At 40.6% G+C, this 17,272-nt stretch overlaps 1 protein-coding gene across 1 annotated transcript; it reads right to left on the bottom strand.

Moving 5' to 3' along the window:
* Window positions 1-5,733: 5,733 nt before the first annotated feature.
* ccnb3 (cyclin B3) lies at window positions 5,734-12,804 on the bottom strand (the record flags this gene model as incomplete). The annotated part of the gene is made up of 11 exons (XM_083907948.1): window positions 5,734-5,809; window positions 6,350-6,480; window positions 6,574-6,723; window positions 6,839-6,994; window positions 7,083-7,220; window positions 7,312-7,404; window positions 7,979-8,077; window positions 8,164-8,335; window positions 8,423-8,514; window positions 11,951-12,034; window positions 12,736-12,804. The coding sequence occupies 11 exons, from the start codon at window positions 12,802-12,804 to the stop codon at window positions 5,740-5,742; spliced, it is 1,254 nt and encodes a 417-aa protein (XP_083764074.1). The 3' UTR covers window positions 5,734-5,739.
* Window positions 12,805-17,272: the final 4,468 nt, after the last annotated feature.

Below are 17,272 nucleotides of genomic sequence, written 5' to 3'. Positions count from 1 at the left end.
GTCCTCAGTGTGTCCTCAGAGTGTCCTCAGTGTGTCCTCAGAGTGTCCTCAGTGTGTCCTCAGTGTGTCCTCAGAGTGTCCTCAGAGTGTCCTCAGAGTGTCCTCAGTGTGTCCTCAGAGTGTCATCAGTGTGTCCTCAGAGTGTCCTCAGAGTGTCCTCAGAGTGTCCTCAGTGTGTCCTCAGAGTGTCCTCAGAGTGTCCTCAGAGTGTCCTCAGTGTGTCCTCAGAGTGTCCTCAGTGTGTCCTCAGTGTGTCCTCAGAGTGTCCTCAGTGTGTCCTCAGTGTGTCCTCAGTGTAAAAGGTCATTTCTGAGTATTTGACAGAGTTTAAATTCAAGTTCTTTTAAAAACAGACAAACAACTGTTGAGAGGTTTGAAAACTAAGAAGACGACAGAGGAGGTGAACGGAAGCATCTGAGCATGAAGCTAAAGCTAAGATAAGCTAAGCTAAAGCTAAAGCATGATCAGTGATCAGTGAAAACACGTTCAAACCAACGTTCACTTCATCACAGATTTACATTCACATCAAGAATCGTTCAATTGTGACTTCAATCTTTGTGTTGTTAGGATTTATGATGACATGACAATGACTCAGCACCTGTGTGTGTGTGTGTGTGTGTGTGTGTGTGTGTGTGTGTGGACATCAAATATGTGAACCATGTTGAGGGAAAAAACCCTGAGTTCAGTCAAACCAGTTTGTCCTGATGTTTTTTCTCAGACTGAAGTTTGTGAAGATTATCATCAATGATGAAGATGATGAAGGAACATTGTGATAAAGGTGAGAATCTGTGGGCGGATCTGAGTATAAAGACAAAGACAAAGACAGATAAATACAAACAGAGGTTTTTCTTCTGAGGACGAGGTGAAGAAGACACAGTGAAGATGAAGGTCAAACACCTGGTGTGTGCTGTCGCTTTGACAATCGTCCTCTTCTGTCAAGGTAAGAACATCTACCTGGGATTAAGGATTAAATGTCTTCAGTCAAATGTCTTCAGTCAAATGTCTTCAGTTCAAATGTCTTCAGTTCAAATGTCTTCAGTTCAAATGTCTTCAGTCAAATGTCTTCAGTTCAAATGTCTTCAGTCAAATGTCTTCAGTCAAATGTCTTCAGTTCAAATGTCTTCAGTCAAATGTCTTCAGTTCAAATGTCTTCAGTCAAATGTCTTCAGTCAAATGTCTTCAGTTCAAATGTCTTCAGTCAAATGTCTTCAGATTAAAGTCCTAATCCCTCCTCTAATCTACATTTTGCTCGTTCTCGTGTCGGTGGATTTAGAAGAAATGTGATTTTTTTCTTATAATCAACCCTCAAAACGTAGTGAGCTCTGACGCAGCCTTAAAAAGAAGTGGAAGATGAAATTACCCATGATGCTTTGCAAATTCAGCGAGCCGGCGGATATTTTTCAACAAAGATGGCGGCCACATCTGCCGAGGAACATTTTCGTTGTAATATATTTTCTCTAATAAGCTTATGTTACAATGTCGAATTGTGTTGGAATATGTTGGTTTGATAAACATCCAGAGGACCGTTGAGCTTTGAACACTAATGTCAGATAATAACTGACCATTTATCAAAGCAGCTAGCTAACTAGCTAGCGAGCGGCTACACGCCGAGCGCCCTGAGAGAACACGCCCGACACGCAGAGCTACATGACGGGCAAACGCTCTCGAAGCACTCGGTAAACAGCCGCTAGCTAGCTCTGCTACATGTGTGTAGTTTAGTCAGTGTGTGGATGTGTGTAGTTTTGTCAGTGTGTAGTTTTGTCAGTGTGTAGATGTGTGTAGTTAAGTCAGTGTGTAGATGTGTGTAGTTTTGTCAGTGTGTGTATGTGTGTAGTTTATTCAGTGTGTAGATGTGTGTAATTTTGTCAGTGTGTGTATGTGTGTAGTTTAGTCAGTGTGTAGATGTGTGTAGTTTTGTCAGTGTGTAGATGTGTGTAGTTTTGTCAGTGTGTAGATGTGTGTAGTTTTGTCAGTGTGTAGATGTGTGTAGTTTTGTCAGTGTGTAGATGTGTGTAGTTTTGTCAGTGTGTAGATGTGTGTAGTTTAGTCAGTGTGTGGATGTGTGTAGTTTAGTCAGTGTGTGGATGTGTGTAGTTTTGTCAGTGTGTAGATGTGTGTAGTTTAGTCAGTGTGTAGATGTGTGTAGTTTAGTCAGTGTGTGGATGTGTGTAGTTTAGTCAGTGTGTAGATGTGTGTAGTTTAGTCAGTGTGTGGATGTGTGTAGTTTAGTCAGTGTGTAGATGTGTGTAGTTTTGTCAGTGTGTAGATGTGTGTAGTTTTGTCAGTGTGTGTATGTGTGTAGTTTAGTCAGTGTGTAGATGTGTGTAGTTTTGTCAGTGTGTAGTTTAGTCAGTGTGTAGATGTGTGTAGTTTTGTCAGTGTGTAGTTTAGTTAGTGTGTAGATGTGTGTAGTTTTGTCAGTGTGTGTATGTGTGTAGTTTAGTCAGTGTGTAGATGTGTGTAGTTTTGTCAGTGTGTAGTTTAGTCAGTGTGTAGATGTGTGTAGTTTTGTCAGTGTGTAGTTTAGTTAGTGTGTAGATGTGTGTAGTTTTGTCAGTGTGTGTATGTGTGTAGTTTTGTCAGTGTGTAGATGTGTGTAGTTTAGTCAGTGTGTGTATGTGTGTAGTTTTGTCAGTGTGTAGATGTGTGTAGTTTAGTCAGTGTGTAGATGTGTGTAGTTTTGTCAGTGTGTAGATGTGTGTAGTTTTGTCAGTGTGTAGATGTGTGTAGTTTTGTCAGTGTGTAGATGTGTGTAGTTTTGTCAGTGTGTGTATGTGTGTAGTTTAGTCAGTGTGTAGATGTGTGTAGTTTTGTCAGTGTGTAGATGTGTGTAGTTTTGTCAGTGTGTGTATGTGTGTAGTTTAGTCAGTGTGTAGATGTGTGTAGTTTAGTCAGTGTGTGGATGTGTGTAGTTTAGTCAGTGTGTAGATGTGTGTAGTTTAGTCAGTGTGTGGATGTGTGTAGTTTAGTCAGTGTGTAGATGTGTGTAGTTTTGTCAGTGTGTAGATGTGTGTAGTTTTGTCAGTGTGTATGTGTGTAGTTTAGTCAGTGTGTGTATGTGTGTAGTTTTGTCAGTGTGTGTATGTGTGTAGTTTTGTCAGTGTGTGTATGTGTGTAGTTTTGTCAGTGTGTGTATGTGTGTAGTTTTGTCAGTGTGTGTATGTGTGTAGTTTTGTCAGTGTGTGTAACGACGTTCACGTGAACACAAATACTCTGGATTTTTCAGATTTTAATCACATGATATAAAGTTTACGGAGAAAAACAAACAGCTGATCCATTTTTCCTGAATGAAAACAGTCTCACGCTGCAGGTTTAGAACTGTCAACATGTGACGCAGGTTAGCTACGTTAGCTACGTTAGCTACGTTAGCTACGCTAATTTGCAAGTACAACGTGAGCATGAAATATATTTCATGGCCACGAAATAATATTTGTGCGCTCAATTTGCTAACCCAGCTGTCCAGGAATTATATTACTATTACTTCGGTTGCACATTATACCTACTTTGTACTTCAAAAGTATTTTGTGGACTCAAAATTGTATATCTATATACAGATATATATATATACATCTGTATATAGATATATATTCACATGACACATCTACTTATGAATCATGAACAGTAAACTTTTCCCTGAGGTTGAAGCTTAACTTTGTTTGTGTCTCTTTCAGGAAGTCGATCCATGATTTACCCTCAACGTGAGTCAAACTTCACCTGATAATAATAAACATTTCTCTACTGAAGACTGTTTTGGTTTGGTGATAATACCAGCTCCTGCCTTCAGAGGGCGCTGCACTCTAGAAGGAACAGATACAAACATTCATTCCTTATTCTGTGTTAATCTGAGCCAAACGTAATCCCAGAGGAAAACTGATTTTTACCACATTCACTGTCTGTGGAAGACAAAGAGTCTCAGAGGTTCTTAATCTCACCTTAATCTCACCTTCAACAGATGGATCCAACGTGAGTACACCTTACCCACACATGAACAACTCTGGAGGTCATGGAGGAGGTCATGGAGGAGGTCATGGAGGAGGTCATGGAGGAGATCGTGGTGATGATTCTGTGCTTGGTGGAGCCAGTGTGGTCCACATGTCTCACATGTCCTCCCTGATCGTCCTGCTGATGTCTCTCTACGCTCTGATCCACGCCTGAGAGACAACATGTCCTCTCTGATCGTCCACACCTGAGAGAAGACAGAAGACAAACCTGCTATAATCCCAGATGAGGCTTGAATTAGAGATTATGGGATGTCACATGTCCTCACCTTCATTAAAGTGTTGTGATCAAACAATCTCTGTTTCACTCTTGATATAAAAAATGTTTTTAAAATGATTTTTTTTTTAAAGATGAAGAACAATCTTTGGACAAACTATTGATGTGAAATTTTCCTGGTTTTTTTTAACTCTATAGTTCGTTCAGGTCTGTTTATATTCCACACCTGACACACACTCAGCCATATCACCATGGTAACCATGGTGGTTGGTTACCATGGTGACAGTAGGACCAGAAACATCACTGTGGACTTTGAAGGTCATCGTCAGATTGTTACATTGTTACATTCTTACTTTATATAAATGAACGATGACGATCAGGACGATTCTGATGAAATCTTCTCTGAAAAGAGTTTGACTGAAGGAACATCTCAAACCTCATGGTGCATCAGCGCCCTCTCATGGCCGTGTCATGTAACTGCAGGCTCTGTACAGACCACACAAGACTGACAGGTTTACAGTGGTGTGACGCGCACACACACACACACACACACAGAATATGACAGGGATTAGTTGATTCTGAATGTTCAGGTCAAAGGTCACAGATAAATTCTCTGAAATCCTCGACTGATTTTCTGGGTAATTTAGTCCTTAAGTTTATACTCATATTACACTACATAGATAAAGAGACTGTCAGAGCCTCTGTGATTGGTCCTCAGCACAGAGATAACGCCGCCCTCTGCTGGACACCGAGCGTCCACAGAGGCGGAGCTTATATCTTATATACGGTCATATCTTAACATGTTTAGACTCTAATTGAAGTTAAAACTGTTCAGTGACAGAAAAGAGAGAAACAACAACAACAACAGTCTTTCGCGCTCACTGTAGACAAAAGAACAACAACCTTGTGTAGCGCCCCCTACTGATCGGGAGGGAAACTGCAGTGAGTATCTGGCACCAAGACGAAGAAGTATGAAGGCTGGAGGAGACGTCTCCATGGTTACGCTGTCTGAGAAGTTTAATGTGGTCTTAACAGAGTTTTAAATTAAATTAGATTAAATTAAGTAGATAATGGACGGACATATAGACAGAAAATGAAATATAAAACATGTCTTTATTTTAAGAGAACATATGACAGCCATTTAAAAATAGCACAGGTCATCTTTACACAAACATGATCAACACTGTACACACACACACACACACACACACACACACACACACTAACACACTGTGAAAACATAATTCATCAGTGAAAACTAACATGAACCAAACTTCACAAACTAAACCAGAATCACGATTCTTTTTTAACTTTAAGGTAAAAATAAATGGACTTAAATGTAACATGTTAAAAATATTATTATTATTATTATAGAAACATAAAACACTGGCAAACTTAAAAAATGCCCACATTAAAATTATTTTCCATCAAAAGCAGGAAACAAAGGTTTATGTCATATAACATATAAAAGACATGTATAAATATTAACATATAAACAGAGTATTTACAGTAGTACTTCTGGTCTCAGTGCAGTAAAACTCTGTCCAGGACGTCCTCACTGACCAGAGGAAGAGAAGCCACTTCAAAAAACACCCTGACGTTCAAACAAAACACACATGAATACATTTACAACAACAAACACCTGTATACTTCGTCCAATCAGGAGACACGACTGTGAACACATGCCCCGCCCCCTCGTCAGACATCACTGGTAAAATATTATTGTAAATAAATATTCTTTAGTTTCATAAATGTGGGCGGAGCCTTTGGTGCAGAACGTTACAGACACAAACATTTCTAAAGTGTTTTATAAAACACGTCTTTACTCTTTAAACGTTTTTAATCAAAGAAAAACGAATTATTGAACTTATATATAAAAGTATATAAACCTTATACAGAGAGTTTATATAGATAAATATTACTTGTGAGAGTATTTGTTCTTGATGACTCAGAGTTTATTAAACGTGTATATAAATGTATATAAATATATATATATATATATATATATATATATATATATATATATATATATAAATAAATAAACCTTACTTGTGAGAGTATTTGTTCCTGATGGCTCAGATTTTATTAAACGTGTATATAAATGTATATAAATGTATATATAAATAAACCTTACTTGTGAGAGTATTTGTTCCTGATGGCCCTGAGCTTGTCGTCAGGAGGCGTCTGCATCATCTCGTACACTTTTCTGACCACAGGGATTAAATCTGACGTCTTGTATCCAGAGTGAAACTGGAGAATCTGAGACTGAAGACAAACCACAAGCTCGTTCAATCATGAACACGTCATTACCCAGCATGCCCTGCTGGCGTCAGTGCGACGACGATGACGAAGACTCACCCATCCTCCCAGGTTCTTAGTGACCAGCGCCATCAGCAGGCAGGACGACGCCAGCAGAGATCCTCGCTCTGGGACCAGGTTCATGTCCATGAGACTCATCTCACAGTAGAACCGAGCCAGAGTCAGAGTGTCCATGCCGGCGTTCACACACTGAAGACACAACAGTCTCTGGTCACACTTCTATTTCATGCATCGCAGAAAAATGACGCACGCACACTCACACACACACACACTCACACACACACACACACACACACACACTCACCTTAGCGTATCGTCGTAGGAAGCGATATGGGATGGGAATGTTGATGTCAAAAGACAGCGTCTGCAGGATGCTGGCCTCCATGGAGATAAGCTCCTCCCTCTTGTACGCATCATCACAAATGTATAAGAAGTCGTCGACACACGGCGGACTGCGCTCCTGTAACATTGTGACAAACAAACATGAATCAGGAGGAAGTCCTGATGATCTTTCAGAATAAAAGCTGGCGATCGACTCTCAAACGCACTTCAAACTTGGAGGCGATGAGCATGGCCGTGGAGCCGACCAGCTGCAGCATCTCTCTGTGGACGGCCGTGTGAGACAGGAAGTGATCGGTCATCTTCACGGCCAGGTAAAGAGTCTCATGGTACAGCTCAAAGTTCTCCTGCACAAACACAAGTTTAACCTTTATTCACATCAACAAAGACGGGATCTTAGTGAACAACTCAGGACCAGACCATGTGTCACTAACTCACCTGTACTTCCACTAACCAGTCGATGAGAATGGCTCTCATCTCAGGGTTGAGGGTGGGTTGTTTGGTCATGTAGTCGGACAGAACAAACTTCTCCTGTGGATGACAAGCAGTGGTTTTACATCGAAAATGTGTCCTAGAATCAGAAATCACATCATGTTGCTTTATTCTACATAAGAAACATGCTTCAGTCATCTCCTGCCACAGCCTGCTAGCACAGCCTGCTAGCACACCCTGCTAGCACACCCTGCTAGCACACCCTGCTAGCACACCCTGTTAACACGCCCTGCTCACACCGGTGAAAACACTACAGATCCAGGTCCAGATCGTGGTGCCGTGCCTGGTCTTTACGACTCCCCTCTGTTCACTGAGCTAACCTTAAAACCACCTGACTGATGCTAGCCTACAACTTAAATGCTCTCCTTAAGGCTCATGTTAGCCCTCGACGACCCCGCTCAAAGTATTATGGTCTGGCTGAGACGATGATGATCTACAAAGAAGACGTCCATGCTCTTCCAAGAGCTTCTTCTGTCCGAGCACTTAGCTTAGCCCCGCCCCCATCTCCTTCTGCACTTGGCTCCACCTCCTCCAGTTTCTTCTCTTTTGTAAGTTGCTGTTGCTTCAGTGTTACATAAAAGCAGATATATAAACTCCTTCATCAGAGACTCACCTCTCTCAGCTTCAGGTAGTCAAAGATGTCCTTGGCGTATTCCGGACACATGTACGTGTCCTCAGAGTTCTCAGAGTCGATGTCAAACTCTGCTGGGATCTAAAAGACAAACGGAGGATCATCATCGGTCATCTCACGTCCACATCACAACATTCTTCATCACTGAATGATCGCGGTCCTCTCACTTCTTGTCTCTTGAGGTGTGCTGGCACTTCACAGACAGCAGGGGGCGCAGCAGCCACCAGCTCTTCGACTGGAGCTGCTCCATCCCTGTGTGGCTCTTCCTCACAGAGTTGATCGTCTTCATCACTCCTGTCTTTGTCTGCAGTGGTTTCCTCTGAGCTCACAGACGACGACCTGTACGTTTATATTCATCATCATTATAATAATACTATTATAATAATAATAATAATTATAGCATCAGGCTGAAGACAAAAACCTTACTTTTTCAGGTTTGATTGTTTCTTCACAGTCGAGCTGGTTTTCTTTGAACCTTCTTTTTTCCTCCCTGGGAGGCTGATGTGAACTTTATGAGCCTGTGAACAAAGCTCAGTGTTAGCATTAGCATCATCATCATCATCATCATCATCAGTCTGACTACCACAAGGTGTTTGTTCTTAAACTGAGCTAAAGATTTAAGTTACACATCAGAGTGAGAGTTCTCTTACATCAGCTTTGTGAGAAGAATCATTAAAACACCAGGTGTCAGAACTGAGGTCAGTGACAGCAGAACCACAGCAGAACCACAGCAGAACCACAGTAATGATTCATCACTCACACTTCAAGGATGTCACCTGAAACCACAAAGTCTCTTCTTCTACGTCACCATCGCCCGATAATTCAAATAAAACCCAAACTCAGAGACGTAACGGTGAAAAGACCAAGACATTTGACGTGGAACAGAGTTTGTGCACAAATGTTTTTCACAGTTAAATAAAAAACGTATTCAAGCAGAAGAAAGACAAGACTTCATGTTCTGAAGATGAGACAAAAGCTCGTTTTAGTTCAGATCGTTCTTTTCCTCGTCAAACTCTTCGTTTGAAATGAAAATATTAGAATCATCTGGAAATATCTCGACCACTGAACTCGAAACGAATAAAACATGAACGAGTTTCAACTTTAGGCCGAGGTTTGGATCGAGTTCGCCTCCTCTGTGTCGTCATCGTTTTGAGCATGAAGCTAAAGCTAAAGCTCTGTAAACCATGATCAGTGAAAACACAGTTTAAACCAACATTCACCTCAATATTTACATTCAGATCAAGAACTGTGACTTCAGGATTCATGATGACATCACACACACACACACACACACACACACACACACACACACGTCACTGATGGACGAACATTCAGACACACACACAGTCACGGCCTGTCCATGTCCAAAGAGACCAGCAGGTGGAGACAAACAGCAGTTTAGATTCTCTGCCCGAGCTCATATTTAACCACCACTGCCCTCGAGTCGAGCCCTTGAGCAAGCATTTGTGTTTTTTCTCCCTCGTCGTGTTAGCGTGGTACGTTATAGCGCGTCGTATTGTGTGAATGTGTAAAAACCTGAACGCATCATTTAAAAACCAGGAAGTGTGTCGTCATTAGCGACACATGATCTCAACGGCTCTGTTGTTGTAAATTAGACTGTGGCAGCAGCTACAACCAGCTCCCCCTGTAGGCAGGACGTGGACGTACGACTACGTATTCAAACATTGTTGGGTTTAATTTGTACTTAGAGTTCATCGTTATTCAAAAATAAACTCCTTTCCTGTCACAGTATCTCAGACTGAGAATGTTGAGGAACATGTTTTTAGTCCTCAACATTTAATTATCCAAAAACATCAGTGTTTCCTCACATTGACAAGATCATTTATTCTGTTATGAGTTTAAAATTATGACAAGTTCACGTCTTCATTTCATTTCATCTATGTGAACATCTACACGAGCATCTACGTTAACATCTAAACGAGCATCTACGTGAACATCTACGTGAACATCTACACGAGCATCTACACGAGCATTTACGTTAACATCTAAACGAGCATCTACACGAGCATCTACGTTAACATCTAAACGAGCATCTACGTGAACATCTACACGAGCATCTACGTGAACATCTACACGAGCATCTACACGAGCATTTACGTTAACATCTTAACGAGCATCTACGTTAACATCTAAACGAGCATCTACACGAGCATCTACGTTAACATCTACACGAGCATCTACGTTAACATCTAAACGAGCATCTACGTGAACATCTACACGAGCATCTACGTGAACATCTACACGAGCATCTACACGAGCATTTACGTTAACATCTAAACGAGCATCTACGTGAACATCTACACGAGCATCTACACGAGCATTTACGTTAACATCTAAACGAGCATCTACGTTAACATCTAAACGAGCATCTACACGAGCATCTACGTTAACATCTACACGAGCATCTACACGAGCATCTACGTTAACATCTACACGAACATCTACACGAGCATCTACGTTAACATCTAAACGAGCATCTACGTGAACATCTACGTGAACATCTACACGAGCATCTACACGAGCATTTACGTTAACATCTAAACGAGCATCTACACGAGCATCTACGTTAACATCTAAACGAGCATCTACGTGAACATCTACACGAGCATCTACGTGAACATCTACACGAGCATCTACACGAGCATTTACGTTAACATCTAAACGAGCATCTACGTTAACATCTAAACGAGCATCTACACGAGCATCTACGTTAACATGTAAACGAGCATCTACGTTAACATCTACACGAGCATCTACACAAGCATTTACGTTAACATCTAAACGAGCATCTACACGAGCATCTACGTTAACATCTAAACGAGCATCTACGTTAACATCTACACGAGCATCTACGTTAACATCTAAACGAGCATCTACACGAGCATTTACGTTAACATCTAAACGAGCATCTACTCGAGCATCTACGTGAACATCTACACGAGCATCTACGTTAACATCTAAACGAGCATCTACACGAGCATCTACGTGAACATCTACACGAGCATCTACCCCTTTGTCACACACACACAGACATAAAACACAAACCGAGCGTCACAGATTAAATCTCTGTAAATATTTACACATGAACCAAAGCCCGACTGTGACAGAAAGAGCTCTGAATCCAGACTTTAGTAAACCAGACTCTGGGATTAAAACCCTGAAACCAAGCCACAGACTGAACACATGATGGTGTACGAGATCGTATCGATGGGTTTGATCATTGATCGTGAAAAAGTGTCACTATATAATCAAAGGTACATAATGATGTCAGTGAATCGTGCAAACACTTAAAAATATAGACGTATATGATTGAACCTTCATAACTTAATCTACCTTTAAATATCTGACCTCATTATAACATAGAACACATATAATCCATGAGAATAACATATGACACATATAATCCATGAGAATAACATATGACACATATAATCCATGAGAATAACATATGACACATATAATCCATGAGAATAACATATGACACATATAATCCATGAGAATAACATATGACACATATAATCCATGAGAATAACATATGACACATATAATCCATGAGAATAACATATGACACATATAATCCATGAGAATAACATATGACACATATAATCCATGAGAATAACATATGACACATATAATCCATGAGAATAACATATGACACATATAATCCATGAGAATAACATATGACACATATAATCCATGAGAATAACATATGACACATATAATCCATGAGAATAACATATGACACATATAATCCATGAGAATAACATATGACACATATAATCCATGAGAATAACATATGACACATATAATCCATGAGAATAACATATGACACATATAATCCATGAGAATAACATATGACACATATAATCCATGAGAATAACATATGACACATATAATCCATGAGAATAACAGAACATAATAAAGAGAACTCACATTAGTGATGTCGATGAACGCAGTTCTTTTCTTCGGAGCTCCTTTAGGAGGAGAAGACGATCTTTTCACCTGTGGACCGTCTTCCTACAACACACACACACGTTTATATTTAAAAGAAAATGTGCAGAAAACATAAAATTATTATCATAATCCATTAGTTTGATTCATAAATTCATGTTTTTTCATGATTTCTTTGTCCTTGAAACCACAATCATTTTGGTTTGTGGACAAAAACAGACATTTGAGACGATGACAGAAAAACAGATATTATTTATAATATTTCACCGTCAACAGAGAAAATAACAGACGGATGAATCCATGATGAAAATGACGGTAATGTTTGACTGAAGTGAGGCTGCACTGATTCAGATTAAATCACAATCAAACATTTTCATCATTGATTAATCCTGTGGGATTTTTATGTCAGAATTAGAACAATCTTTCTGATTTTGACTTTTATGGAATGACTGGATGGATGCAGCGCCCCCTGTGGCTGGACTTTGTTTTTCAAGTCACACGTGAAATATTCAGGATTTTATAGATTGACGTTTATTGTGATTATTTATCGTACATGAGCACGTGCACGGGTTTCCTGCACCGATATTTAAATACACGAATAATGTGGTGATTTTAACACATTTAACCGTTTATTCTGTGCGTTATTCTCCGGTCTGCGTTCGTGTTGTTGTTGTGTTGTTGACCTTGTTTTGTGTACAGTTGTCCATCGTCACTTCCCTCCTCGTGTGTGTATGTTGTGTTTGTGTTGTTGTTGTTGTGTTGTTTACCTTGTTTTGTGTACAGTTGTCCTTCGTCAGCCTCGCCGTCGTCACTTTCCTCCTCGTCGTTAAAGGCATCTTTTCTGTTGGATCAGACGAACGAACAAACACAAAATGGCGGACATCGTTTTAAAGACAAACCTTTGACTGAAAGACAGACGTGACGTCAGCGCACGTGAGTCCGTCATAGTTTAAACAGAGTTTCTCACCGCGGATCCTCGTGCGTCTCCTTTTGTGTCACAAACGGTTTGTTGAGCGTTTTAAAGTCGTTTCTCTGTGAGACTCAAACAAACTGTGACGCAGCGGAGAATCAAATCTGCTGCGCTCGCTTCTCATTGGCTGCGGTTTGATCCGAGCCGACCAATCACAGAGCCGCTCACGATGCCGGACCTTTTTAAAGGAGCGCTGGTTTCTCTGATCGGCTCCGCCCGGAGGAACAAACCTGAACACCAGTATATATACATATATATATACATGTATACATATATATATACATATATATGTATATGTATATATATATATGTATATATATATATATGTATATATATATATATATAGCACAAGTTCAGAGGTGAAATTCAGTCAATTGACGCTGTTTTATACACTGTATTTATATATTATTACACAAACACAGCTTGTAACACCCACACACACACACACACACACACACACACACACTGTAACACACACAGAGACGCACAGAGGAAGTGGGCGGAGTCAGTGTCTCAGTGTTTCCGTATGAAGTGAAATCATCTTCAGACTAAAGAACAAACTTGGTAAGTTTGAAACATCAATATTGAAATGTTTATAACTTTATTTATAACTTTAATGTGATTTATGAACGAGGAGAAGATAAAAGTCTGTGTTTTATCAACTACAAAAGTTACAAAAGAGTTAGATTATAAAGTTTATCCCAGTTATAATGATCAATGCCATCAGATCAGTTCTGATTTGATAAAAGATTATAATTCTATTAAAAAATCCTAAAATTAAGAATATTCAGATGTAAAACATGAATATTCAGATCCTGTTTAAAGTGATGGACAGTATTAGTGTGTGTGTGTGTGTGTGTGTGTGTGTGTGTGTGTGTGTGTACTTCCTGTTTGTTTCATCATCACAGATCATGTGGTCACGTGTTTATTTCTTTACTCTTTCATTTATCAGTTACTTTGAGAGGAAATGAACACATGAACACATATGAACACACATGAACACATGAACACACATGAACACATGAACACACATGAACACATGAACACACATGAACACACATGAACACATGAACACACATGATCACACATGATCACATGAGCACATGAACACACATGAACACATGAACACACATGAACACATGAACACATGAACACACATGATCACATGAACACACATGATCACATGAACACACATGAGCACATGAACACATGAACACATGAACACATGAACACACATGAACACATGAACACACATGAACACACATGAACACACATGATCACATGAACACACATGATCACATGAACACATGAACACACATGAACACACATGGACACATGAACACATGATCACATGATCACATGAACACATGAACACACATGACCACATGAACACACATGAACACATGATCACATGAACAGACATGAACACACATGATCACATGAACACACATGATCACATGAACACATGAACACACATGAACACACATGGACACATGAACACATGAACACATGATAACATGAACCCATGAACACATGAACACACATGAACACACATGGACACATGAACACATGATCACATGAACCCATGAACACACATGAACACATGAACACACATGAACACATGATCACATGAACCCATGAACACATGAACACACATGGACACATGAACACATGATCACATGAACCCATGAACACACATGAACACATGAATGCAGTGTTTCAAACTGTTCCTCCCAATGTTTCATCCTCACAGGATCAGATGAAGATGAAGAACGAGGCAGATGTGGAAAACCTTGAAAACCCTGTGAGAACTGAAGCTGTGGAGATGTTTGATCAGAGAAGAACTGAAGCTGTGGAGATGTTTGCTCAGAGAAGAGCTGAGAACATGGTTCAGGAACTCTGTGCTGAAGGTTTCCACTGTTTAACATCTGCTGAAGAACCTTTGATGAACATGGACACACTGACCTCCAGTGACCTTCAGCTCTACCGCTCAGCTCTGCCCGTCATGGGCTCGCTGGACTACCCTGAAGCCCCGCCCACCACGCCACTCCTCCCTGAGCTCCAGAGGAGCAGAAGCAGCTTCTCCAGGCAGCTGAAAGGAGGCTTAGCAAAGGTCTTCCTGCCTTCACCTCCTCCACCAACCCCAAAGGAGAAAGAGGAGCATGTGAGGAACCCACGGCTGGAGTTGATGGAACATCTGATCCACTCACTGTCCACAGGTGATGGTGAAGCAGGAGCCAAGATGGAGGCGTTTGCAGAAGCTCTTTCATGTGACATCATGGAGCTGGTGTTCAGAGAGAAGACAGAAGATGAAGAGGACCACCTTCATCTTCATCTTCATCTTCATCTCCTGGCCCAGCGATTGGCTCAAACCATCATCAGCTCCTCCATCCACTGAGCTTCAGATGATCTTCATCATCTTCATCAACCTCAGTACAAACAAGCTGAAATATCCCTTTAATCTGAATTTAATCTGAATTTAATCTGAATGATCATCCAGAAAACAAGTGTAGTGCCCTCACATGTCCTCTAGGTGGCAGCACAAGACCAATGTATCTTCAACTGTGTCAAGTCAATAAACAGAGCTGTTCATTTGGTACTTTTTATTCACTCATTCATTCACTCACTCATTCATTCACTCATTCATTCACTCACTCATTCACTCAGTCATTCATTCATTCACTCATTCATTCACTCATTCACTCACTCATTCACTCATTCATTCATTCACTCACTCATTCACTCACTCATTCATTAATTCACTCACACGATCAGGCGTGGACGTAGATCACCGATCACGCGTGGACGTAGATCACCGCCGACACGATCAGGCGTGGACGTAGATCACCGATCACGCGTGGACGTAGATCACCGATCAGGCGTGGACGTAGATCACCGCCGACACGATCAGGCGTGGACGTAGATCACCGCTGACGCTGAAACACGGAGCTGAAACATTTGTCTCCAAATGAAAAGGTGAGGAAACAAAGGTGAACATGAGAGAGTAAAAACAAGAGATAAGAAGAAGCAGCTGTGGATTGAGAGCAGATCAGACATTAGCCTGAGTGACAGCGATCCATCTTCAGCTGAGCTGAGGAACATTATTCCAGGATTATTTCAGGCTGCTGAGCAGACGTCCGTCTGTTTTATGGAGTAACTTTGGCGCCTGATGCTGAACATAAATCTGAGCAGACTTTGGATTCTACACCGTGGAAACAACTTAAAGACAAAGTCAAACCTTTGATTTAAACCAAATCTGGGTTTTCCTTCAGATTTGGATCAGATCATCATCATCATCATCATCATCATCATCATCATCACCATCACCATCATCATCATCATCATCATCATCATCATCATCATCACTTCTCTGCTCGTTGTTCAGAGGAACTTCAAGACATTTCTCTGCGTCTGAACGTGTTGCTACAGGAAATCTCTGAAAGTGACCACAGGCTTTGTTTGTCTTCAGAGACATGGACACAGTCACATGGACACAGTCACATGGACACAGTCACATGGACACAGTCACATGGACACAGTCACATGGACGACGAGGACAGAAACAAGATGATGAAGAGGATGAAGATGATGAAGAGCTCCTTCATTGTCTAGTCGCTGTATAATATTCTTTGTTTCATTTTCGTAGTGTTTCAAAAAGTCATGTAAAATAACATGGTCACGGGCCGCGGTTGCATAGTCACTGTTAGCAGAGAGACGCCATGTTTCTACAGGAGCCTGTAAGGACAAACGCGAGAGAACAAATCAAGGGTCTCTTTACTTGTAGCAGAAGTCCCGCCTCCTCTCTCTCCCGCGGTAGCTCCGCCCTCTCCCTCACCTCACGAACCTCATCTGCTGACACGGAGAAAGACAACGAGGACGACATTTGACCCTCTGAGGACACCGTAGCGCTCAGGGAAGGGAGGGGGTGAGCAGAGGAGCAGTTCTTTGTTGTAAATTTCAGCCTCTCCTCTAGATGGCACTATAAACTACTTACTTCACCTTTAAGAAGCAGGAAATCAGTTCTTAATGAATGAACTGTTGAAAATAAGACTACTCAACAGCGCCGCCTGTTGGTGAGGCAGAGAACAACACTTCACCAAAGATCTGTAAAGACGTTTTATGACTTTAAATTTCATTATGAAACTTTAACTTCTTAAAAATTATATTATTATAAATGATTTTCTATGACATGGGAAATGTTTTTCAACTTTTATATATATTTAAAAAAGTAAAATAATGAACAATGATATAAAATCTGGACCTGGTTTTTAAACTGTGTATAACATGGTATTAATATTATAACATGGTATTATCTATACTATTATATTATAACA

This window comes from Microchirus variegatus, assembly GCF_963457635.1.
Source record: "Microchirus variegatus genome assembly, chromosome: 2".
NCBI lineage: Eukaryota > Metazoa > Chordata > Actinopteri > Pleuronectiformes > Soleidae > Microchirus > Microchirus variegatus.
Note: the sequence above shows the minus strand (reverse complement) of the source record. Positions and strands in the feature narration are given on the sequence as shown.